This window comes from Sinocyclocheilus anshuiensis, unplaced genomic scaffold (assembly GCF_001515605.1).
Source record: "Sinocyclocheilus anshuiensis isolate Anshui unplaced genomic scaffold, SAMN03320099.WGS_v1.1 scaffold623, whole genome shotgun sequence".
NCBI classification, from domain to species: Eukaryota; Metazoa; Chordata; class Actinopteri; order Cypriniformes; family Cyprinidae; genus Sinocyclocheilus; species Sinocyclocheilus anshuiensis.
The window spans coordinates 268,117-295,426 of NW_015548226.1; the positions used below are offsets into that span (position 1 = coordinate 268,117).

Genomic DNA, 27,310 nt, shown 5'->3' on the forward strand with positions numbered 1-27,310 from the left:
AAGATAAACAAACTATCTATAATGCTTACAAGAATAGGCTACATCCTAAAATATAATTAGAAGTACAATTAGCATCAAGCTACACTTGAAAATGTATGTAAGTTTCGCTTTTTCGTGCTCAGTGTGGAAAGGCCTTGAGCGTGAAAAAGCGAAACGAATATCGGACGCGATGACGCGCTGGAATAAAACAACAGATTCCTATGGATGCTACTACACAGACCGCCGAAAATGCGAATGTTTTTTTTCGAACCAGTCCGACGAATCTTTTCAGTTTCGCAAAGCAAAAACACGGGCCGTCCAATAAGATTTGAGCTAGGATCACGTGACTGGAGCAGCTGCTGTTGCACAAAAAGGTGAGAGTGGTGGCGCTGTTTCGAAAACCAGTGTAAACAAACACCGAAGAAGAGTATCCTGGATACTCTTGTTATCGTTGGTATTTGAGTACAGATTTATTCTCACATGTTCTTTATACAGAATAACATTTCTAATAATTCTCCACTGAATCATGTGATCTGTAGAGAAACGTCCGTTTTCTTCCACGTGCGCAAGTGTTATATGAGTCAGAGCGCGTTCACTCTCTAGATCTTCCGTATAAAAAAAAAACCCAGAGTGAAACATTTTTCTACACATGAAATATGAAAGCAAATAGACATATGATTATGACGATATATTTTCTGTATGTTTTTATGCAGCTCACGGTATTTTTATAACAATAAAGGATGTTTATGACAAGCAGGTAGCGTTCAGTCTATTATAAAACATACAAAGAGTGCATGTCTACCTATTATAGAAATCAAAATCCATTTTAGATCACAATCGGAAGTTATTACAAGCACTTGATGATGGTTTAAAGTGGGGTTTGAGCAAAAACATTAAAGGGGGTCATATGATGTTGCTAAAAAGACGCGCTGGAATAAAACAACAGATTCCTATGGATTCTTCCACATAGACCGCAAACATTTGCGCACCAAAAATGCGAATGTTTTTTTTTCACACCAGTCCGACGAATCTTTTCAGTTTCGCAAAGCGAAAACACGTGCCGTCCAAAAAGATTTGAGCTAGGATCACGTGACCGGAGCAGCTGCTGTTGCACAAAAGGGTGAGAGTGATGGCACGGTTTCGAAAACTATTGTTTGTAAACAAACACGAAGAAGAGTATCCAGAGAGAGAAGAATTAATTCTTGTTATCGAATAACATTTCTAATAATTCTCCACTGAATCATGTGATCTGTAGAGAAACGTCCGTTTTCTTCCACGTGCGCAAGTGTTATATGAGTCAGAGCGCGTTCACTCTCTAGATCTTCCGTATAAAAAAAAAACCCAGAGTGAAACATTTTTCTACACATGAAATATGAAAGCAAATAGACATATGATTATGACGATATATTTTCTGTATGTGTTTTGTATGCAGCTCATGGCATTTTTTATAGCAATAAAGGATGTTTATGACAAATCCCTGTTGAAAAAACCAGCATATGCTGGTTAGGTATGTTTTGACGCTGGGATGCTGGTTTAAGCTGGTCCTTTGCTGGTTTATGCTGGTCCTTTGCTGGTTTAAACTGGTCCTTTGCTGGTTTATGCTGGTCCTTTGCTGGTTTAAGCTGGTCCTTTGCTGGTTTAAGCTGGTCCTTTGCTGGTTTAAGCTGGTCCTTTGCTGGTTTAAGCTGGTCCTTTGCTGGTTTAAGCTGGTCCTTTGCTGGTTTAAGCTGGTCCTTTGCTGGTTTAAGCTGGTCCTTTGCTGGTTTAAGCTGGTCCTTTGCTGGTTTAAGCTGGTCCTTTGCCAGCACATGACCAGCATAAACCAGCAAAAGAACCAGCATAAACCAGCTGTCATCATTTACTCGCCCTCATGTAAGAAATCTGTACGAGTTTCTTTCTTCTGTTGAACACAAAAGAAGATATTTGGAAGAATGTTGAAAACCAAACAGTTGCTGGTAGCCACTGACTTCCATAGTATTTTTTTCCCTTTCTATAGAAGCCAATGGCTACCTGTTATGCTTTACTGGTATTTATTTATTCATTTACCGACTGAATTGTTACAGACCCTTAAAAATGTACTAATAGTATACATTGTATATTGACTACACATTCCATGAGGATTTTTTGTCTGTGCATTTTCGGTAACTCTTTTTGCAGGTACATGTTTACACCTGTAGGTGGCATCTTTAATAGTGAGTGATTGAAACAATTGATTTACCGATTCTTTAAAAAATGCTGATTCGTTCAGGAACTGACTTAATGAACAAATCAATGAATTGTTCGCGAAACCTATTCATTTAAAAACATTCAGGAACAAAACATTACTACTTTTATGAGAGTCATTAAATGAGCCATTTTAAAAATTCATTCAACAACACTATTTTACTCAGGATTCACTCTCTCTACATACTTGTTTTCAATTGTCTGACTCACTCATTTTATATATAATATTATAATATATTTTAAAGAATATTATAGAATAATATAATTGCAACAGCGCCTCCTCAAGATATTGGAAGAGAAAAAAATTGTACAAAAATAAAAATGCCAATATTACAAAATATAACATTAAAAAGTGTATAAATCACTCGATTTTCTAAAGAAACATTGTCCAATAGCGACACCAGGAGGTAAAGGTACAGCGAGTGTCTCTCGCTCTCCCTAAAGCTGGCAGTGAGTTTGGTGGGGGGTAATTGAGAATGAATGGGGGAAAGTCATGTGAGAGGAGGCAATGCCTCCATAGCGATATGATTGGACATGACTGGTTATGTTTGGCAGTGATTGGTTCGTGCAATAAATCCCGCCTCTTGTGTTTGGGCATGTTCGTGAATCAGTCTAAATAATAAACAATATAAAGGAAAGACTAATTTAAAAAAAAGTATACAACTCACATACTTGGATATAACCACTATATTCTTGGCATAATATAGAATATACCATATTTTGACATAATAGTATTTTAGTAATACTTTATCTGAAAACAATGCGGTAGATATTCCTCTTCTCACAAGGTGCCTTTATTAATAACAAAACGTGAGTATCTGTCCCAGCCTTTGTCATTTCCCATCTATGACCTGAAAGTCATGTCTCTCCCTCCGTCTGCTCAATTGGATCTTTCACACCCTCATGCAGCTTTGATGATTTTCAAAGCTTCACATCTCTCCTCCTTGTTCGACAGTACAGAAACCAGTGACTGTGCGTTGACAGTCTGGGCAAGCGAGTCGATGCAGGCGGTCATCCTTACCTTTCATCACGTCGCTGTTAGCCCGAGCGGAGAGGTACAGTGAGAGCGTGTTGTTGGAGGTCAGTTTGTGTGCCTGCCCGGATCAGATGAGATGGGCTTTGATGTTTGGTGGGGGCCCGAGTCGCTCAAGCAGTTCAGATCCAATTTCTGACCCTGTCGTCGACTCTGGGGTCAGGACTCTAATACCCCTCTGGCCTGTCGACAGGGAGGGATTCTGATCCCTGCACAAACTCAGGACAACAGAAAATGCCAAGTGAAATTAGAGCCGTCGATATTAACCTGTGCGCACCACAAGGAATTCAAATGCCGTATTAGTTGGGCAACTGCAGGGTCTGAGTCCGAATCACTCGTAGATTCAGTAGGGCTGGGTATTGACACAGATTTCACGATTTGATTCCAATTCACAAGCTCTTGATTCGATATCAATTAATCTAGATATATCTCAGGTACAGTACTTGTTATTCAGACAGATTTTTTCAAAAATTAAATAAAATAGAAATAACAAAAAATGGTAACAATTCAATTAGGTCCTATTATTTATTATCTTTGGTTAATGCATTACCATTACCTTCTGATGAAATACCTTCTGATCTTCATTTATGTCTATTTCATGCTATAGTAATAAATAGGAAGAGATGATCGTTCACATGCTCTACAGTTATCTGTCATGGCACATTAAATAGTGACAAAACGGCATTTATGGTTTGAATTTAGTAATAAAATTGACAGAATTTGAAAGCTAAAACATTGTTTCTTATCACAAAACGGCAATATTGGTTGGCAGGCATGCTACAAACAATTTTTAGTTAAGTTTTGTTCATGCATCAACAGAAAAGACTTAAAAGCCTGTTCACACCAATGACGATAATTATAGCAATAAATTTACAACAAACTAAAATAAGTAAAAATCATTCTAATTCAATGAGAATAGGGAACTCTAACGGCACAAGGAAACAAAATCATTAGAATCATTCTCTGAACAATTTTTTCCAGCTGATGAACAACAAAACATTGGGAATTAGAATTAAATCATGCATTTAAAGGAGCTGTATGCAATTTTTTGACTCTACTAAAGCATAAATATATTTGCAAATATTTAGGAAACATGCCAAGTACACATATTTGTTTTTCCAAAAAAGAATGCTACGTTCAGTCTGTGTGACTCCGCCCACTGCCAATTTACCCAATAGTATTGCAACACCGCGGGTTGCCAGTAGGTGGAAAACAGCGCATTAGAGCCATGGAATCCTGCAAATTAATTTCATCAGAGATCGCAGATTCTACCCAACCTAAAAAGCCTCGGCATCCATCTAAAAAACTCTATGACCAGAGGTATATTAAAATGTGGAAATCAACTCATCAACTTACAGTGTAAGGCTCGTCCCCTTCCATTTTGAATTGTGCTCGTTCCTGTTGCATGTCCTCAATCTGGCAACCCGCATGAGCGTTGAGTCTGAGGAGGAGGAGGGCGGGAGAATCAATATTTTGAATTTGGACTGCAGTACCCATTTCAACCACTAACTGGCAACATAACATACTGCACATTTAAAGCAACAGCTGACATAAATGTATTAATAAACAGAACATTACAGTATGATGGTGTGGATGCTAATATAGTTCTCTTAATGGTTATTTTTTTTAGCATTAATGGGCCTTAAGAGATCGACCTTGTTATTTAAGAATGGATATCGAGATTAAATGAGGATTGATACAAAAAATGATTGATTGATACTGGCAACTCAGCCCCAATATTCACAGTAATAACAGGAACACGCAAAACAGCTGTCGCGATCATCTCGGATAAAATAAAGACAGCCGTGGGTAATGCGACCGCGTCGACCGGCCGTCTCTGCCAGATGTGACATTTCACGGTGTTCCCATCTAAATGGCTCCGATAAAGAGTTCATTGTGTGGTCCGGAGAGGATGAGACCGGCATAAATGAGAACGGATGAGCCTGGCAGGCAATTCTCATTCAGCACCGGGCTCGGCCCAATAATGAGGTGGATCTCAATTATGCCGCCACGGCGCTGTGAAATGGAGCAGGGGCTCCCACCCCGATGCCTCCGGAGGCCCTTCAAGCCCCCTCGTCCAAACTGAACTGATGGAGCAGAAAAGCCATTTTGATTTTCGTTCTCACCTCCGAAAATACGGTTTGGCAGTGATAATGCCAGGCTGCTGTGTGCTTGCGAAGGGGGTCAGCCGTGGCGTCTGTGGGTCCCTATCGGACGTGCCGTATAGGGGCGTAATTGGATTTGTGCTGACAGTCTGTTGACACAGACGTTATTAACTGGGGTGGCTGGATTGACATGCACTTAGATAGCCACCTCATAAATGCATGAAACTCAGCGCGATAATTGCGATCGCTCTGCTAACTGCGGTGGGCTTGATTAATGATGCCGTCATCAGCATATGCCAAAGCTGACCTCATGGTTATTGAGTTAGCGGGCTAATCAGAGAAGAGGTGGGGCGACTACGGCTCAAGAGAGGCACAAGAGATTGTTGAGGCTCTTCAAACGACTCTTATGACCTAATGAATGCAACAGTTGCCATTTAGGTTCCCGGAGTAATAGAAGCAACAACCAAACAAAGCACAGCGGGATCACTAAAACATGGCCTATAGGCTTTGAGTGGGGGTACAGAACTGAAAATAAAGATATATAAAGTTTACTGTATATATCAAGCAATTGTTTTTTCTTTTATAGTACAGCATGCTCAGAAGTGTTCGCTTATGCTCTCCTGCTTCTTCTATTCGCTCACAAAATGTGCTTTTCCTTGCCTGTCACTCAATACCCTTAGATACAAGAATACTGTCAAATATTTATTATAAAGGCTACAGGATGGTTTCTGACTATCAGCTCCATCTACTGAACCACAGTCAGACAGAAAATCCTTACAGTGTTGACAAAATAATCACATTCTGCACATCACATCTATAAAACGCTGCTGTTTTTATGGTGATGCTAACTATTAATATGGCCAAATTAAAATAAGGGAAATTATATTCACATCCCAAACAATTTTACAAGACAATACTAGGACAATTACTTAGTTTAATAAAGAACGTATTATTATTATTATTATTATTATTATTTAGTATTATTATTATAATGTTAACATGTTTGTTTTCAGAAATATTCATTATATTTCAATATTTTAGATTCATTATCATTATTAGGCAGAAAATACTAGCAAAATAATTAAAAATAATAAATATTATTATTAACATTTTACATGTTAACATGTTACTACTACAAAATATGTATGCACAATTAATTATTATAATATAGTTTGTGTGGCATTGTTAAAATATTTTTTTCAAAAATATCTAGTTATTAAATTAATTGGCATTTGTGTTAAGCACATTTTAGCGATCCTCCCTTCTTACCATTTTCAAAACTACTGGCAGATAAAGTTGAAAAAAAGATATAAAGTGAGGAAAAAAAGATATAAAGTGAGAACTATGGGTACCAGAATCATCTATATATCTCTAAAGTAACTGTAAGATGTGTGTTTGTGTCTTACAGGTGTGGTGCCCAATAGTCTGGGTTTACACAGCCTGCAGCCCAGTCCAGTGGCTCCAGACAGCCAGGCTCAATCTCCCACCCAACTGCAGTACCGCAACAAAGTCCAGCACCGCCGATTCTCCATGGAGGGGAGTCAGGTTTAATCATCTCATCCTTTTCCATGCTAAAGCCCAGCCAAGTGCTCTTTCCAGAGGCTTTGATGGAGTCCTAGTGATCCTAACAGAACAACACAAGCTCTGCTTGTAATCTTGTCTAAGTACTTAATAAAGTCCTTGCCAGAGGCACTAAAGCCTCATTATCAAATGCTTTGTTTCTCTTTAAGGCGAGACTAGGAGACAAGTCACTAAAGCAATGACAAGTTTTTGTCTAAACTAGGGATGTAACGATTCACTGAACTCACGATGCGATACGATTCACGATACTGATTTCACGATACGATTTTCTCACGATTTTTTAACAAAATGAGATTTAAGACAAATTAGAAATGAAAAGGTGTCCTTTTATAATTTCTCAGACAAAATCGCTAAATATTTAATATTTAATAAAAATAAATAATGACTAAATAAATATTTCTTTGTGAAACTGAAATATAGCAAAACAAGATTGTAATTTTAAAACACACTCCAAATCAAATGAATAACACAAATGAAAGAAATCTATCAATATAAACAAACTATAAACAAACAAAGCTTTGACTGTGCTCTTTCCATTTAAAATTAGGAGGCAACCTCTGTAGGCCTATCTTATTTATGATCCAAACAAAAATGCTGCATACATGCAGCATGAGCAGATTTTAATCTAAATTGGATTGTATAATTTCGAAATTTGAAGCCAAAACAGAATGGTCTGACTTTAGTTTTGTGAAACTATACTACATGAAACTTATCTGATCGAAACAAAAACAGCAGACGGCCTGAATGAGACGCAAATACACTCAGCAGGTGGTGCTTATGGAACAGCAGCGATACAGCGTTTCCTTGGTTGCCACTGTAAACAAAGCAGCACTGCGGTTATGAACACTAATTTAATATGCATTATACAGAGGTAAGATGAAAAGAAAATACCATGTAAACTTTTCTAAAGACAGTCAGTTCCCCTCAAAGATATATTCATATAAACTCAAAGTCCCACCCCCAATTGTATCGTGATTTAATTAACATCTCAACCGTTTTTAATCGTTATATATTGGTATTGATTTTCAACCGGCTCGGAGTGCATCGTTACATCCCTACTATAAACACTGCTATATATAATGGGAATCCTTTTAACGGAGGCCCTAAAGGGACACGGTAGTGGTAAAAATATAAAATGGGAGGAAGAATTATATTTGAATGAATTTGCATTCTCCGGTACTTTTGTGTTTCCCTTTTGTTCGTTTCTTGAGTGCTAAGTTTTTCCAGGGGAATGCAATAGTGCAAAGGTTAGGCTTGCCTTTTGATTATTTCTGCTGATGAGTTGGTTACTGCAGAGCACGTTTTCAGTCAGACTTGAGACAGTCTCATGCCGAGACAGATCCTTACCCTGGCGAGCAATTCCAGCTGCAGTGTTGAACTGATTCATCATTGAGAGTCTCTGCATTATCCTGTCTTCTCGTGAATTTACAGGGACGACCAGTCTTTTGGAGGAACTCAAATGAATTAGTGTCATTGTAAAGCTGCAATATTCGAGAAATCACAGATTTGGAATGACCAACTTCACTTGCAATGGCTGAAAGGGTCATCCCTTTGGCTTTCATCTGGACAGCCTACTGGTGCAGGGTTTCAGTCCCCTTAGAGCAGCCCACAATGTTACAATCTCAGTGAAAATTAGAGGAATGCTGCCAATTAAATACCGTTTGTCTCATAATTAAGGAAATTAGCACGTGGCGCCAGATTAACACCAATAACTTGTAGGTGTATGTAAGTGTTCTCTAATTTTGACCAGAGTTCTTTTTCAAATATCAAATGATAATTTTCAAATAAAGTTTTTTACACTGTGCTTCAGAATACAATTAATTTATGAAATATGCTTAAAAAAAACTGCCCTTCTAATCCTGTTAGGATAACTTCAAATGCGACTAAGCACTGACCTTGAAATTTAGGAAATTGTAGGTTGTTCTCTCATTTTGATCTCCACTGTTTGTGTGTGTGTATTATATAGATTATGCACCTTTTATAGATTTTGGTAAATAGTCTAATTTTCTCAAATTTTATTGGGATTTTAGCAGAAATTGTGGAGTGTACATATATAGTGCCATAAATAAGCAAGTTCAAAATATACCATGCCAAGTGGATTGCTGAATGACAACAGACTAATCAGAGGCCTGCCTTGATCAACTTCCCCGTTTTTCTCCTCTCTTCCACCATAATCATCCATGCGATTCAGTATCTGTACGATAGGAAAGCCTCCGTTGGAGGCACACGAGAAAGATGGAGTCCATCATTAAATGGAGTGGAAGTATTATCTGCAAGTTAGTCCGGCGCCACAAAAGACAGACTCCACATTCGGAGTGTTCTTTGCCTCGGCTGTCAGCTTTCTTATTCAGTGGCCATGAATCTAGAGGGGGAAAATTGGAATGAATGCCCTCTCCCATTTTCAAATCCGACAGCTTCTTCTTGCAACCCTTTTATCTGCACCATGCACCCTTATTTTATTCCCACAGGCATGACGGGAGAGCACCGAGGAGAGAGGAGGACTTTTTATTCCTTGATTTTATTGAGAATCGCTGGCTAGTTTTATTGCACGACCGTACAAACTCAGCCACAAGGCAGAGTGGGAGGAATAACAGGGAACGCTCTCATTTTTCAGAGCACATAAGATTCCCCCTCATTGCCGTGCTATTTTTGGGCCTCTCTTAACCATGGTGATGAATCGAGTTACGAACTAACTCCATCAGAGCTTCTTAGACACAAGAAGATTGTTGGTTATACTTCAGCCCGTCGTAAGATACAATATTTTGTCCTACCCTGCCTTGGCGTGTTAAGATTATGCCAGAATCCTTTATTGAATGAGAGTCTTCGTACTGGAGAAAAGTGACAGGTTTTCTCATTGTCATGCCGAGTTCGTCATGGTAAGAATAGTCAGCTCTGCCTATAGGAGTTGTGTTGCGCGGTGGAGAAAGCTGTCATATTCACCTTGACATGCTGTGTTTTCATATGTGTGCTAGCTGAACGCTAATAACTGACAGCTCTTTGATGTGTGTGCAGGATGTAACTAAGAGGATGTCTCTGCCCATGGATATTCGTCTCCCGCCAGAGTTTCTGAAGAAGTTACAGATGGAAAGCCCTCCACCGTGCAAACCGCTCAGCCGCATGTCCAGAAGAGCCTCACTGGTTAGTAACCAAACTAAACTCACTTAGACAGTTAGTTAGACTATGTAATGTCCTTGTTTTGATTGCTAAGTTCACATTAATAACTACAGACTAACCGAAACTCTAACCCACCTAAACTTTTTGCATTTAAAATTGAATAGCTACAATTAAAAAAGAAAAAGAAAAAAAAATTATATAAAGATGTAGTTAATATCTCAACAAAATTGCTAGAAAAGCAAACCTGTCTGCATACATACAAATCCTGTTCCAAAAACATAAGAGCTTCCTACCCAGACAACATTTTTAGGCATTATAGGCATACAACAGTGCACAGATACCCATTTAATTTCTTATCTTTTTAATCTTAAACTATGGAAGCCCGTTTGCACCACTGAATAAAAAATAAAAGAGGTAACTGTGAATTTTTATCTCGCAATTCACACTTTTTTTCTCAGAATTGTGTGATACAAACTCGCAATTGCGAGTTATATAGTATTGCAAGATATAATCTCGCAATTGCGAGAAAAAAACCCTCAGAATTATGAGATATAAACTCACAATGATTTTGTTCTCAGAACGTGAGTTTTCATCTTGAAATTCTGAATATATTTCTCGCAATTACGAGTTTATATCCCACTATTCTGACTTTATAACTCACAATTGCAAGTTTATATCTTACACTTCTGAGAAAAAAGTCAGAATTGTGAGTTTGTATTGTGCAATTCTGAGAAAAAAACTAAAGTAAAAAAACAAAAATGGCTTCCATATTAAACAACAAATGTGTTTTTGCAGATAATGATATCCCAGAATGCACTGCAACAAGCTTATTCAGTGGCCTGGGTCCTGGAAGTATTTTTGCATTCATTTTTCCCATAGGAATTTTTTTACCAAATGGCATGAACCAAAGCAACCAGCAACCAGAGGTGAATCACAACAAACTTTGATTTGAAGCCAAAAAGAATTTGAAAATTAGATAAACGGATAACAACATGCTTAATGGCTTTACTAAGGAAAAGAATAACAATCCCATGAAGCATAGTGAAAACTGGACAAATAAAAGTATTCATTTAAAGTTGTTAAAGAAATTTAAATGTATTGCAAAAATGCATATTATGCATACAAATAATAGTAGTTTGAGAGTATAAGAAAACTGACATCATTCACAATTCTCTGATTGGTGGAGATTTCTCTGCAGAATCATGGGAAACGTACTTTTCACCAGGTATTCCACTGCTGAATGCAATAAATTGAAATAATGTTGGCTGATGTCTTCAACAGAAGCATATAATATTGATTAACAACCTTGTAGCTCACAGTAGGTCTGACTTGTAGGTTTTTAAGTTGGGCCTACTATTCAAAAATAATTCACTATGGAGAAAATGAATGGTATTTTTACTTCATTACACTCTATAGTGACCATTAAGTTCAACTACTGTCAAACAATAGGCCTACTACTGCTTTCGAAATATATATTGTGAATAGTGCTATACACAACATGCACAACAGGTTTGCACACTTAATGCATTGGTCTAGAATTTCTATCTGCATTTGTACAAAAACAGCCTTAGCACTGAAAAATATCGATAAAAATACTTACACATCATAAGGTGTATTCACCATTACTGCAAGAACTGCTATAAAAAAAACATTCTCCTAGATGTCTTCTACAGCCATTCGTCTCTTTCAGGTCAATTTCTATAAAATAATTATGCTGCTGCTGCCCCACAAATAAAACTTGATGTACAACAGGTTTACATGCTTTACAAGGCATTGGTCGCATTCACAGAATATGTTTTTTTTTATTGTCTAAGCATGTCCTTCTGCTACACACAGGAAAAACCTCAGTGGTTCCTACACAATGCCCTCCACTCGCTCTACTTCACGTTAAACAACATTAACAACAGCCTCACTTACATATCTAGCTCTTCAATGTGCTTATTTACATATGTTGATATCTATGCACTGTTTACAACTTCTAAAACTATTCATAAATGTTGTCAACAAGTTATTTCAACAAATTGAAGACATGTTGGTCACACTGTACTCCATTCTTTTCCAGTCGGACATTGGCTTTGGGAAACTGGAGACCTATGTGAAGTTGGGCAAACTAGGAGAGGTAAGATGTTTTCACTTTCCTTGGTGAAAAAAAAGATGCTATAGGCAAAAATTTAAAACATAAAACAGCAGCCATCGAAATAAAGAATCAAATGTGTTCATTACGAGATTCCCCGCAGGCGATTACAGTGAATATGAGTCGTGTTGAATGTGGATTCTGATTTAATGGGCTTTTTTTGGCATGAAGAGACATCAGTCTTTATATGCTCAAAGCTCCATTAAGTGCAACAAAGCATGCACATTGCAAATTGTGAGAAATAATGTACTACATACAGTACAACCCTGAGGAATACCGTATCTAATGACTGTGTGAGAAAAACCTGAAGTATTGGAAAAATACTGGACTCAGGCTGCAGTGAATTCACTTCAATAAAGAAACAAATAGCGGTAAAGCAGGTTTTCATATCTTTGTATCAGTTATAAATGTTTTCATTAACGTTTAAAGGTGATTTTAGCTCTGCCTGGAAAAGGCAGGGAAATTAATAAAAATTTTAAAAGTGCGATATGGTTTTATTCTAGTTATTCTCAGCTCTAAAATATTACATCAGCTAGAAATTGCTCTTTTGTGAGTAACATATCAGTAATATCACATTTAAAAACCTTAATAGGCATGTCATTTAGCAGACACTTTTATACAAATTAATTTATAAGGATTATCAATTTACAAGGACAATCACCTTTGAGCAATCTTAGGTTAAAATTAATACTTTTATCCAACAAGGACACAATAAATTGATCAAAAGTGACAGTAAAGACATGTATATTGTTACATAAGATTTTCAAATAAAGGCTGTTCTTTTAAACTTTCTATCACCATTTCCACATAAATATTAAATAAATTATTATAAGAAATGTTTATTAAAAAATCAGCATATTAGAATGATTTTGAAGGATCATGTGACACTAAAGACTGGAGTAATAATGCTGAAAATTCAGCTTTGCATCACAGGAATAAATTACATTTGACAATATCATCACATAGAAAACACTTAAATTATACAAATATTTCACTATATAAACATTTTTACTGTATTTTTTGCAAATAAATGCATTATCCACTTAAAACAAAGTATACCAAAAATTGCCATAAAACATCAAAAGTTCATTTTTGGAATTTGAACATTTTTTTCTAGCTATGCTCATCTCTAGCCAACATACAGTGAAATACGGTCAATATGAAATGACTTTCATAGACAATAGATCACTGGCTTTAAAGAGCGGTTTGGATTTTCTAGACATTGTGGTAGACAAAGATCTCCAACCAAACTAGAAACTAGATCAACACTCCCAGATTTGTCTGAAGACTGTGTGAAGTTTCATACTGGTCTAATTCAGTGGCTCTCATCTAGTGAATTGCAAGTCTGATATAGTTTAGGACAAAACAATGTTGAATGCAAAAACGCAATGCAATTTACCATAATTATTTTTTTAGGACGAACAAGGTGGTTTCTTGTTGACATCAATGACCACATTTCAAGTCAACCTCTTCAATATTTTTGCACAAATTAATCTGTCACTTGGTAGAAGCTTGTGAAATCAGACAGATGCAGGCAGGTTGCGTGACATGCCATCAAAACAACAATTGTCCATCAAAATTCAAGAGACATTTGAGAACCAAACATACTCTTAATTTGTCATATTGCTGCAATTACGCAGTTTAAGGTAATAATAATGTTTGATTTCAAGACAATTCTGTTTGCTTTTGTGCAATACATCATTTTGGGCTACTCAAGCAAAAGCAAGTAGAGAACCGCTGATCTATTCAGCACCACTCCTCTTCCCCAGAAGATTGACATATTTTTGTCTTCCTGTCTGTCAAACAGGGCACATACGCAACGGTATTCAAAGGCCGCAGCAAACTCACAGAAAACCTGGTGGCTCTGAAAGAGATTCGTTTGGAGCACGAAGAGGGCGCCCCATGCACGGCCATACGGGAAGGTAGCGTCCTCCTCCCTCAAAGACACAACTATGATTTCGAGCTCCCCAGTTGTTCAAAACCCACATTGTCACGAAGAGTACACATTCTAAACTGGCAAGCCACAGGCATCTTCTTCAGCCAGCCTGAATCACTCCATCTAAATGAGATGGAGTACGTGAGCGGGGTTGCTAATGGAAAACACCGATGTGGAGCAGGGTTGCCACCCAGTGGCTGCTGAGCTCTCGCTAAAGGGAACACGCCATGATGAAATGCATTACAAAACGTGTCAGGAGAGGTCAGGGTTAGGCAAAATGTAGTTCTTTTACAGCTCTGAGACGTCATTTAAGTATCAGCTTGGTTCAGATTTAAAATTACGGGGATCCCTTTCTTTAAAGAAAAACCTGAGACACAGAAGACCTCAGCAAAAGTGTGCATTCATACTCCCTTTAATATTTCTTTCCTTTTGCATAAAAAAAAGACTTAAAATGAGGGGTAAATTAGAGCATTCTTACAAATCCATATTAGTAATTATTTCATTAAAATGACAAATAATAAATCATATTAAGAATAATTAGATATAAAGATATAATTCTTTAGAGATTTTTTTAGTAATTCAGCAAGGACACAATAAATTGATCAAAAATGACAGTCAAGATATTTATAATGTTGCTAAAGATTAAAAAAAAATGCTGTTTTTCAAAGTTTCTATTCATGAAAGAATCCTGAAAAAAGTATTTTTAAAACATTTTTACAAAAATTATAAGCAGCACAACTGTTTTCAACAATGATAATAAGAAATGTGTCTTGAGCAGCAAGTCATCATATTAGAATATTATTAGGGCAATGTTTTTATTATTAGTCATTCATTAGTCAAAATATTTAAATATGTATACACATATTGGTAAAATATTTAAATATATTTACATTTAGTCATTTAGCAGACGCTTTATTAAATTAGGACAATAGAAGCAATCACAACCAACAAAAGAGCAATAATAAGCAAGTGCTATGACAAATCTCGGTTAGCCTAATGCAGTACACGTAGCAAGGTGTTTTTTTCTCTTTATATATAATAAATAAAAAGAAAACAAAAAGATAGAATAGAAAAAGAATAGGGAACTTTTTTTTAAGAAAACAAGCAGTTAGAAAAAGAAATTGAGAGTTTAACTGTTAGAGGGGGATTTTTTTCTTAATAAAAAATAAAACAAATAACTACAAAAGAATTAGAATAGAGAGTGCTAGATGTGTTTTTAGCCTTTTATTAAGAAATAAACTATTAATTATATGTTTCTAGAAATAGCAAATATGTGGGCTGTTTATTATGGGTAATACTATTTCATTTTTCAGTATGAATTATTACAAAACAACTCTTAGAATAGTGTTCTCATTTGAATGACAATTCTGCATCCTGTTTGGCTCGATTAAAATTCAGGAACTGGATTAGAATTTCAAAAGCCAATTTCATATCAAATTCCGGATGTTGCACAACCCTGCTGGAGGTTATTATTATAGGTGCTCATTGTCGTCATGTTGTTGTTGTGTTGCACCAGTGTCGCTGCTGAAGAACCTGAAACACGCCAACATCGTAACGCTGCATGACATCATCCACACGGACCGATGTCTCACCCTTGTCTTTGAGTATCTGGTAAGCCACGTCACACAGCTTTTCTTTTGAATGCTATGAAAACAGTATAGCAGCCTGTATAGGCTACAGTTCATCCCACAGTGCTTTGTGATTTTGGGGCGGGGTGGTATTTGACATATTCCTCTTCAAAGTGACAGGACCAGTCTGTTTCAAATGCCATTTTAACGTCATAACCTATTGTCTTTGCAGGACAGTGACTTGAAGCAGTACCTCGACAACTGTGGAAACCTAATGAGCATGCACAATGTGAAGGTAACAGCGAAAAACATCAACAAGCTTACCAATTAAAAGTCAACAGAGCTGTCTACATAGGCAGCATCCTAACGCTAAATACTATAGAGACAAGACAGTTGATTCTGATAGTGTGACATGTTAACATGTTGCTAAGTTTCAAATGACAAGCAATTTGTCAATCGATTTCGAGCACAACGCTGCTCGACAACATCACAGCCAATCAGAAGATATGCTTCGATATACGGTTACGAAGAGCAGGATTTTGGACCAATGAGATTTCACTGGGCGGGGCTACCTAGCAGACCCAGAGAAACAATGAGGTCTCGTTTGTGATTTTTCTTACCAATAGGGAAAACTCTGGTGGAAATTAGAGCATTGGGAACCCATAATTGACTAATTAGTTTGTTTAAATGACTAAGAAGTCAATTTATTAAAAGAAAATTAAATAGAAATTATGTATAGATCTCTAGCTGACATTTTAAACACTGATTAGCAGCATCTAATGATTTGGAAATAGCCCATATGTTTTATGATAATGGGGAATTTAGGCTGAAAATTAATCAATTAATAAAAACTACACTAACAGCAGTCATCAACTTTTCTAATTCGACAGCTAATAGCTTTTCGCATGTCACTTTATCATTGTTGCACCTGGATAAAACATGGTGTCAGATAAAATAAAATAAAAACAATTAAAAAAATGTTTTAAATTAAATTAAAAATAAATAAATAAATAAAATAAAAATAAATAAAATAAATAAATTAAAATAAAATAAAATAAAATAAAATAAAATAAAATAAAATAAAATAAAAAATAAAATAATAAAATAAAATAAAATAAAATAAAATAAAATAAAATAAAATAAAATAAAATAAAATAAAATAAAATAAAATAAAATAAAATAAAATAAAATAAAATAAAATAAAAAATAAAATAAAATATGGGGAAACGAGGTCTTTAAAATTTTATATTAAACAAATTTCATTGACATAAAAAATAAAATAAAATATGGGGAAACGAGGTCTTTAAAATTTTATATTAAACAAATTTCATTGACACTTGTCATTATTGAATGAAAAAATATAGCTGAATTTTAAACGTTCAAATATTTGAGAATATTTCGCAATGCATTCCGGGATTGCGCTTCAAAGTGTAAATGACAACAATTTTCATTTCATTATCCCTTTCAATGTAATGTAAAATAAACTGAAATTAAATATATAAAAACTCAAAAAACATTTAGTTTAACTATAGATAAAATACTAAAATAACTACATAAAACTAATAAAAGCTATTAAAACACACCACACTCATCAACATAACTAAAATTAAAAATAAATATAAAATTACGAAATATTTAAAAAAAAATATATATATATATTATAAATTAACATCTATATTATTTCAACTATAAAATAGTATCAGTAATATTAATAATAATAATAATAGCATCCCAATTATACTAAAATGGCAGTAAATGATAACTATTTTCAAATTTGCAGTGGATACATGTGACGTGACATGTGGCCAAGTATGGTGACCCATACTAGGAATTAGTGCTCTGCATTTAACCCATCCAAAGTGCACACACACAGCAGTGAACACACACCGTGAACACACACCCGGAGCAGTGGGCAGCCATTTATGCTGCGGCGCCCGGGGAGCAGTTGGGGGTTCGGTGCCTTGCTCAAAGACACCTCAGTCATGGTATTGAAGGTGGGAGAGAGCGCTGTACATTCACTACCCCCACCTACAATCCCTGCCGGTACGAGACTCGAACCCACAACCTTTTGGGTTACGAGTCCGACTCTCTAACCATTAGGCCACGACTTCCCCGTGTGATGTTGCCTTCAAATTTGCTCAAAATTAGGCATCTTAGAAGGCAGCTGGCTACATTTAAAATGCTGTATTTGTTGGTACTTTAAGTTTAGAAATGCTAACATCTGCCTCTCTGTCCTTGTAGATATTTATGTTCCAGCTTCTTCGTGGTTTATCATATTGTCATTTGAGGAAGATTCTCCACCGGGACCTGAAGCCTCAGAATCTGCTCATTAATGACAAGGGAGAACTCAAACTGGCAGACTTTGGTGAGACTTTCTTACAAGGCCTGAATTTTCACTGATGCGTTTACTTTGGTGCGCTGTACAAAGAATATCTGACTTGTTTTTAGCACATTACCCAGCAGTGGTCTCCCATGTGACTCTTGGCTCAGATTCTGGGTTACCCAGCAACGTTTGTTCATCGCCTTAACTATCTGTCTAATCTTGCTTGTTAAGGTTTGGCCAGAGCAAAATCAGTCCCAACAAAAACCTATTCGAATGAGGTTGTGACCTTATGGTATCGACCTCCTGATGTCCTGCTGGGTTCTACAGAGTACTCAACACCGATAGACATGTGGTAAGATGTTTCTCCCAAAAACTGAACACCATAGAGCTACAGTACGGCATCGGCCACAATGTGTTGCTAACATTAGGAAAGCTTCAAGCTAAACTAATAATACTGCTCATACACAATGCTAGGAGACTATAAAAAAGCAAAAATAGTCCATAATCTAAAATCATGATACACACAATTTTTATGTCTATTTTTACAAAACAATTATGCAATTTTAACCATAAATCAGTCATTGGTTACATTTGCAAACAAAGCACTACTCATATTTTCTTCAGCAAATGTCAAAACCTGTCTTAAAATTAGTAAAACTTAAATTAGACAGATTTAACCATTTAAACTAGACAAGTTTAACCATGTAAATGATATAAAATTAACCAATTTAACTAAACCAACATAACCATTTAAATAATACAAATGTAACAACTGAAATAACTCAAATTTAATTTAATATAGGCAACTTTAACCATTTAAATTAGACAGTTACATTTGCAAACAAAGCACCACTCATCTTTTCTTTCTCTAGACACATTGAACCATTTAACTAGTCAATGTAACCATTTAAAGAAATAAATGTAACCATTTAAATTAGAAATTAGTTGAATTAGATACATTTGCAAACAAAGCACCACTCATATTTTCTTCAGCAAATGTAAAAACCTGGTTGAACTTTGTAAAAACCTATTCCTTTTAAATTAGACAAATTTAAACTAGACCAATTTAACAATTAAAATAATACAAATGTAACCATGAAATCAAACTTTAATTTAAATGTAATTTAAATAGGCAATTTTAACAATTTAAATCAGATTAGTTACATTTGCAAACAAAGCACCACTCATATTTTTTTAGATTTATATTAAATTAGATTATTATTCAATTAGATTTAAATTAGAGATTAGTTGATTTAGATAAATTTAACTGTACACTCAAAATAAATCATGGCATAGCTTAGTATTTGCATCGATATGAGTTAAAAAATAATAATAATAAAATTCCATAAGGTACTTATTCAAATTATTTTAATTTGAATAAACTGAATACATTTAATTGGTAAATAAAATAAAATAAAATAAACGGCTTGCTGTGGAACAAGCAAGATTCACTTAGTTAAAATGTATGAGATCGGTTTACATATTGTAAATGAGATTTATGATTATTACATATACCTGGTTATTTTGCATTTAAATAAATTCAATTAATTAGTACTATTATATAAATCTTAATTGTTTTATTTATGTATGATTGTTGAATATGCATCACATTAATCTAATGTTAAAACTGTAATGGATGAAAAAAATCTTAAATATAGGCCAAGCATTTATTATATACTGTTAACATAAGTCAGGTTTTATTTATTATAAAGGGTTTTTGAGATGATTGCCATCACTGGAACTTTTTTTTTTTTGTGCTTTCTCAGCACTCAAACACATTCAATTCAGTCTTTTTTTATTTATTCAACATCTCATGTCACAATAACTAAATAAATGAGTTCACATAACCTTTTGTTTTAGAAAAAAAAATTCCATTTATAAACCTTATGAAATAATACATCAAACTGCCTTTTGATCGTGCCAAAGAGCTCTTGACTGTTGCTCAGTCCTCCAGAAGAAATGTTAAGTTAGAAAATTGAATTCTGTCTTTCCTGACACAACCTTTTAACGTCACACGCGCACCCTGACATGCACTCCTCGGGCAACCTTGGATAGCCGACACTGACTCGGACATAAATGCTTTTTTAAAGCTAAGCCGTTCTGTTCGATAAAATTGCCGTTGTGTTTAATCCTCAGGATTAGTCCAGTGGGCTAATCAATCCGAGCGTGACAGCAGCCACATGTGTCTTTCCCATATCTCCACCTCACAGCTTTCCCGAAACTACCCTCCAGTCAAGCAGACGTCAGACTGTGATAGGACAATATTCTCAGAGACGCCGTATCTAAAACATCTGTGACAGTCCTGATCTGATATATTCAAATGATGTCTGCTGGCTTAATTTAAAAGCTTTGGCGTATAGAATAACAGCACTGAAATTAAAGAGATTTTATGATCATAACGCAGTAGTAAAATGATGGATGTCTCTGTATCACTAGGGGCGTGGGCTGTATCCTGTATGAAATGGCGACAGGCCGTCCCATGTTTCCTGGATCAACTGTCAAAGAGGAACTACACCTGATATTTCGCCTCATGGGTACGAGAGACATTGTTTGGTCATTTTAATTGTTATGTATAAATTATAAAGTTTCTTTATTTGGCATCTGTGGTTCCATGAAGAAATTTTAACATTCATGAAATCTTTCCAATCCACAAAAGCTTCTTTCAAGTGGAAAAAGGTTCTTTAGATTATCAAAATGTTTTTACACAGAGAAAAAAAAAAAGTTATTTTAAGAAATGTTCTTTTGGGAACCAAAAAGATGGTTCTCTTATGGCAAATGTGAAAATCTGATTACATTTGCATATTTAAATTAGTTACATTTCTCATTTTAATTAGATCAATTTGTCTAGTTAAAACAACTATACACAACCAAAAGTTAGTAGGTTTCTTTTAATGTTTAAGTCTGCATTTATTTGATTAAAAATAGAGTAAAAACACACTCTAAAAAATGCTGGGTTAAAAACAAGCCAATTTGGGTCATTTGGCAATCCAGCACTGGGTAAATATTGGACAGAACACATGCTGGGTTATTTTGACCCAGCTGGTTTGGTTAAATGTTTTTACCCAACATGCTTGGTTGTTTTATTTAAGTCAACTATTATTTAAAAATTATTATATTGCTGGCTTAAAATGGTCTGGAAATTAAAAAAACACAGACAGTATTACTAGAGGCAACAGCAATAATCAAAAGATGAACATTTATTATTAAGCAAGAACACCCATGGACAAAATACAAGACAAATTGAATTTATTTGGGTGAATACAGCATAGTTTACAATATTACATACATTTATACTTGTTAAACAAGCATTTTAGACATAAAAAATATAACATTTAAAACAAGCATGTTCATTTAAATTTATTCAACCGTTCTCTGTAATCGCTTTTTACCAAAATAGTGGTAATTCTCGTGCCGTTGTGTCGCCGAAATTTGAGCCGGTGAAGGGCTGCTGTTCGCGGGGGAACTGCGAACTTTAGACCGCGGCCTCGCGTTTCACTCGTAGCTGAGAGATGCCGTGACTGACTACAAAACCTGCCCATAAACAAACAGCACTGAGATTAGAGAACATATTTTAACGCCAAATTAAATTAAACTGAGTATTATAACAAATAAAATCGAATACAGTTATAATGAATAAAAACGAATGTTATGCAAGGCAAAAGGCATTTTCATCATGCGAATTGACCGCTGCTGACTGACATCTCATCCTTATGTTGCATTTACAGCACAGTAAAGACTTTATAAATTAAATAAAATGTATACAAACCTGTATTTTGCTGAATAAGTGCACCAAATCGAGGGCGGCGCTGAGAACCGCTCTCTCCTGTAGTGGACTCAAAAAGCCTGCGATCTCACTGTAACTCAGCAGCTGGGTTGTTTTGTTGAAAACAGGCTCAACCCAGCGGTTGGGTAGAAAAAAATAACCCAGCATTAAAAATGACCCAGCAGCTTAGTCACAGAAAAACTACCCAGCACCTGAGTAAACAAAATATTTAAAATAACCCAATAAAATGACCCAAAAGGCTGAACCCAGCATTCGGGTAAAAACCCAGCATTTTTTTGAGTGCCGTAATATTGCTAAATATTATTACAATTTTAAACAATTGTTTCTATTTGGATATATTTTAAAATGTAATTTATTCCTGTGATGCAAAGCTGAATTTTCAGCATCATTACTCCACACTCTAAAAAATGGTGGGTTAAATTGATCCTTCAGAAACCATTCTAATATGCTGATTTAAAATTAAAACCTTTAGTAACAGTATAAATGTCACTTTTTTTGATAAATTTAATGTGGCCTTTGTGAATAAAAGTAATAATTACTTTCAAAAAAGAAAATATGTAGGACAAGACCAGACTGACATATGAACTGAAAAATAATTACAATGAATGTAATGTTCAACATTTGCCTTTATATAAATCACACACAAAAAAACATGTAGACTTTCTTTGTATCCAAAACTACTTGTTTCAACTTTACTACTAAGAGACTTCCTGGCACACTCTCAGACTGAGTGATTACATGCTCCTCAAAAGCGCTCGTTCCAGCAACCAGCTGTAAACATGACAACCTGTGCAATTTGATTCAGAAGCTGTGCAAAGCCAGCCAACCGGATCGGAGCTTGCCAGATCAACAAAACATCTGCTATTTTTTATGCAATATGCATCAGGCGGTCAGTGAACGGGCTGTGGGTGGTCGTGGGTGCCCCGTCTGAGGCTGAATGGAGGTCTAATTATTTCACTGTAGGACACATACTAAAATACTTTCACTTTTTTCCATAACCAGGCACCCCAACTGAGGAGACCTGGCCCGGAATCACAGCTAATGAGGAATTTAAATCCTACCTGTTTCCTCAGTACAGAGCACAAGCGCTCATTAATCATGTGCCCAGGTACCACAGAAACACCACAAACTAACTTGCAAGCAACAGGACTAGCTTTCGGCTTCTTTAAATAAAACGTACAAAAACAAACACACCTGTATGTATAAATAACAACAGAGCGCTATGTTTTGGAGACTTTGCATGCTATGAATTATAGATGGTGAATATTGCAATATAAAGCATGTTTTTTTTTTTTTTTTTGTTTTTTAAGGCTTGACACAGAGGGAATAGATCTTCTTACCGCTTTATTGCTGGTAAGTGAAATAATCTTGAATAAAAAGTTGGATTATTCTGATCTGAGCTAGAAACATACTTTATGCAAGTATGCAAACACAAATTTGAAGCCTCAGCCAATGCACCACAAGTGTGAGTATTTCTGGGTTGTTTATAATTAAAAGTCCTGCATTGTACAATTTTTTTTTTTTTTTTTTGGTTACAAAATAAACCATGACATTAATTTCAATGTTTAGAATATACACAATTTCATAATTATTAAACAATAGTTCACCCAAAAACAAAACTTTGCTGAAATGTATCTCTCTGGCCATCAAGATGTTTGAATCTTCATCAGAACAGATTTGGAGAAATGTATCATTACTTTGCTCACCAATGGATCCTCTGCAGTGAATGGGTGCCGTCAGAATGAGAGTCCAAACAGCTGATAAAAACATCACAATAATCCACAATCCACACCACTCCAGACCATCAATTAATGTCATGTAAAACAAAAAGCTGCATCTTTGTAGGAAACAAATACATCCTTAAGATGTTTTAACTTCAAACCGTCGCTTCTAGACAAAATACAGTCCATAATGTTGTCCTCTCACAGCATATTTGTTTAAAACTGCACATATTTTTCTCCTGATTCAGACAAGAAAAATGTTCCTCCTGAGAAAGCAATATTATGGATAGAGGACTCATACTTTGGCCGAAAGCAATGGTTTGAAGTTAAAAATGTTAATGATCTAATTGTTTCTTACAAACCCGCAGCTTTTTGATTCATAAGACGTTAATTGATGGACTGGAGTCGTGTGGATTACTTGTGGATTATTGTGATGTTTTTATCAGCTGTTTGACTCTCATTCTGACGGCACCCATTCACTGCAGAGGATCCATTGGTGAGCAAGTGATGTGATGCTACATTTCTCTCAATATGTTCCAATGAAGAAACATCACTGGACTTTCATTGCATCTACATCTACACTTCCATTGCACTTTTAATTCTTTATACCCTCCTAAATATTTAAAATTAGCAGCACATATCCTCCTTGGTAAAAAAATTTAATAAAATAAGTAAGCGTCAAGCCCTTTATTTATGTACTTGCACATTCTTACTGAAAACATATTATCTGAGGTGCACTGTTCTGTCAATAGTTATCTTTCCTTTTCTTAGAATGTTGAGGAGGAGCCAATAAGATATGAGATAATAGATTTACACAATATGAGGAGTTGCCAGTCTATATCAGATGTCAGAAACAATAGCCCTGCAGGGCTGGACTGAGAATAGTCCAAAAACACACACATACCTAGCCAGCAGTGGTATTGTGTTTAGAAACGCCCTGCTGATGAAGAAGGTCATCGGAGGACAACATATGGCAGAATAGCAGGAAGACAATATTTCTGGTAGCACAGCATGGATAAAACAGTAAAATTACTGCCTATTTTGATAGACAAATGTGAGTGAGTCATGTCTATACATCTGATAAAGGGTCCATTTATTGTTAAAAACACCCCTGTCTTAACAGATGATAACAATAATGCACCTGTAAATACAGCCATGCAACTATGCATGCAATTCTGTTGACATCTGCATAATAAGAGATCAATAATCCGATAATACTGATATTCACACTTTTCTATTGGTTAATATCAGGTCATACTGATAAATGTCTCCAACACATCACTACAACATGCTATCATTTATGTAAAAGCTGCTCATTCTCAGCCGAGAAACACGTATCGGCAGCATTTTTTGTACTATTATAAGTATTATTATTAATAACAATATTAGACTCAGACTCAGAATGGTCACAAATATTCATATTTTTAACACTGTGTTTTCAGCCCTGTGTTACTCTAATTATTATGCATCGTGTCAAAAATCAAATTATTAAAAATCAGATGGAAAAAAAACTTCTAATTAAAATGACTAAATAATAAGCAATTATATTTATGCAAAGATGTTTTGCAATCAGAATGTTCACAAATTAATCTTACAAATGTATGTTTTACTAACACAAGCCCCTAGTCTTCTAATAGTCTAATCATGTATATGTATTATCAATAATATGAATGTGTCAAAATTTAGAAATGATTATTACAAATAAGATAAATGAAAAGATCAACTATTAATCAATTAAACTGAATAATAATAATAATAATAATAATAAATCAGAATAATCTCTAATAAAAAAAATCATAATTATTGTGGCAAAACTAAGCAATAAAATAACAAAAAAATTTGATCAACTACTAATCAATTAAAAATAATCTGTACTATTCAATTAAAATCAATCAGTCATAACTAAAATCCATATCAAACAAAAAAGAAAAAAAAAAAACAATATCGGTCAAGCTCTAGCATTAGAACAGACATTTATGTATGATTTCTAACAAGCTCACAGCACATGTGCAGACTCAGAGGCCAGTGAGATGCTGTTTAATGCCATGGAACTGCAACTGTCTTCAGTTCCCACAAATCCCCGGGTGAAAAAAAGGCCCTTGTTAAGAGTTTCGCTGCCGAGACGGAGTGAGCTCAGAAGCTAATTATGGTGTCAACTTCCCCTCTCTGCCTGCTCTCCTCCAGGTCCAATTAGTTTGATACAGGCAGGGGTGTCAGGCACGAATCATTATAGGGTTATCAAAACACAGGTAAACAAACGCAGGCTGACACCTCCACGCTTCACTCAGGTACAGGCAAGAGTAAGGACCTTTCAGAGGAATATTGTTCAAGATTATGTTGGGGGAATGACTGAACAAAGAGGGGTGCCACAGGCTAAAGACTCAATGCTGATCACAGCGCTCTGACTGTAGTCTACAGTATACGTTGCATATACAGTAATGCTGGCGTGCGGTGGTGTTTTAAAATGAGGAGGCAGTTATATACATACATACATACATACATACAAACATAGGCCTATATATATATAGGTCCCTGTTACACTTAATGTTGTCACATTTTCCTGGTTAAATAAATATTACATAAAAGAGAACAAATAGAATTCTATTTTGTATTTTATTAATATATATATATATATATATATTTTTTTTTTTTTTTTAGCATTTATTAATCTTAGTTAATATTAATTTCAACATTTACTAATGCACTATTAAAATCAAAAGTTGTGTTCGTTAACATTAGTTTATGCACTGTGAACTAAAAATGAACAACTGTATTTGTATTAACTAAAGTAAACAAAGATTAATAAATACTGTAATAAATGTTCATTGTTTGTTCATGTTAGTTAACACATTAAATGACACCTTATTGTAAAATGTTACCAATATTTATTATTTGTGAACTGATGTTCTTTTTAATAGTCAACTTATTTCGGGTCATCATCATAAAAGCTCTGTAAACACTGTCACAGACACAAAGATATATCTTTCATTTCATCACGCTGAATGCTCACTAAAAACTGACGCAGTCATCATGTTTTCAGACCATTTCAAGTTTTATTTTGACGTGACACAAAGTAGTGGTATCTAAGCGGGAGAGTTGTTTACTTACTTTATAATTAGTCAACAACGCCATCATTTTCTTCATTCAGACCGAGAGCTCACACGAAAACAAGAGGCGAAATTTATCGCATAAACCAATCACATTCAATCATAACCGATCATATCCAATTATAACAGGATGGAGGCATTGCCTCCTCTCACGTGACTTTCCCCCATTCATTCTCAATTACAACCCAAAAAAGTCACGGCACACAAAAGGGTCTCTGTTGTACTGTTGTAAGTCTATGGGCCGAAGGGAGGCAAGTCGCCGCTGTAACTTTACCTGCGGGTGCCACTGTTGGACAGCGTTACTTTATAAAAACGAGTGACTTTTATACTTTTAATGCCATATTTAGTAATATTTGCGATTTATGTTTGTAATATCGATTATTTGTGACCCTCAAAGTCTCAAAATCTAATTATGAGATAACAAGCATCAAAGTTTGATTTAAACCATTCATTTCACTATAATTTCAATCTTTGACATGGCCCTACTCAGTCAATATTAAAGATATAACGGTTACATTTTCACAGAATGTTCTTTACCTTATGAAGGATGATTTTATGCAGAAAACAGTAAATCACGAAAAAAAATGACTTTAGCTGGGTTTTCACAGAAAGGGTTACATTTTGTCATCCAATTTTTTGACGAGACACTGCCTCCCTTGCCTCCTTGGAGGGAACGTCCCTGAGAGTGAAAAAAAAAGGATT

General features: G+C 35.3%; 1 protein-coding gene and 1 long non-coding RNA gene across 2 annotated transcripts in view; one reads left to right on the plus strand and one right to left on the minus strand.

The window, feature by feature from the left end:
* LOC107654374 (cyclin-dependent kinase 18-like) overlaps positions 1-27,310 on the plus strand; it is an 85,289-nt gene that overhangs the window by 51,082 nt on the left and 6,897 nt on the right. The window contains exons 3-13 of the mRNA XM_016441417.1: positions 6,749-6,876; positions 9,934-10,059; positions 12,098-12,154; positions 13,977-14,091; positions 15,622-15,716; positions 15,906-15,968; positions 17,915-18,038; positions 18,228-18,348; positions 20,433-20,530; positions 22,783-22,888; positions 23,091-23,133. Coding sequence (XP_016296903.1) covers positions 6,749-6,876; positions 9,934-10,059; positions 12,098-12,154; positions 13,977-14,091; positions 15,622-15,716; positions 15,906-15,968; positions 17,915-18,038; positions 18,228-18,348; positions 20,433-20,530; positions 22,783-22,888; positions 23,091-23,133 — 1,076 coding nt within the window. The remainder of the gene's footprint in view (positions 1-6,748; positions 6,877-9,933; positions 10,060-12,097; positions 12,155-13,976; positions 14,092-15,621; positions 15,717-15,905; positions 15,969-17,914; positions 18,039-18,227; positions 18,349-20,432; positions 20,531-22,782; positions 22,889-23,090; positions 23,134-27,310) is intronic.
* LOC107654375 (uncharacterized) overlaps positions 2,982-27,310 on the minus strand; it is a 32,588-nt gene continuing 8,259 nt past the window's right edge. Inside the window, exons 3-4 of the long non-coding RNA XR_001630326.1 lie at positions 4,592-4,676; positions 2,982-3,453 (exon numbers count right to left, since the gene is read on the minus strand). This is a non-coding gene — a long non-coding RNA (uncharacterized LOC107654375). The remainder of the gene's footprint in view (positions 3,454-4,591; positions 4,677-27,310) is intronic.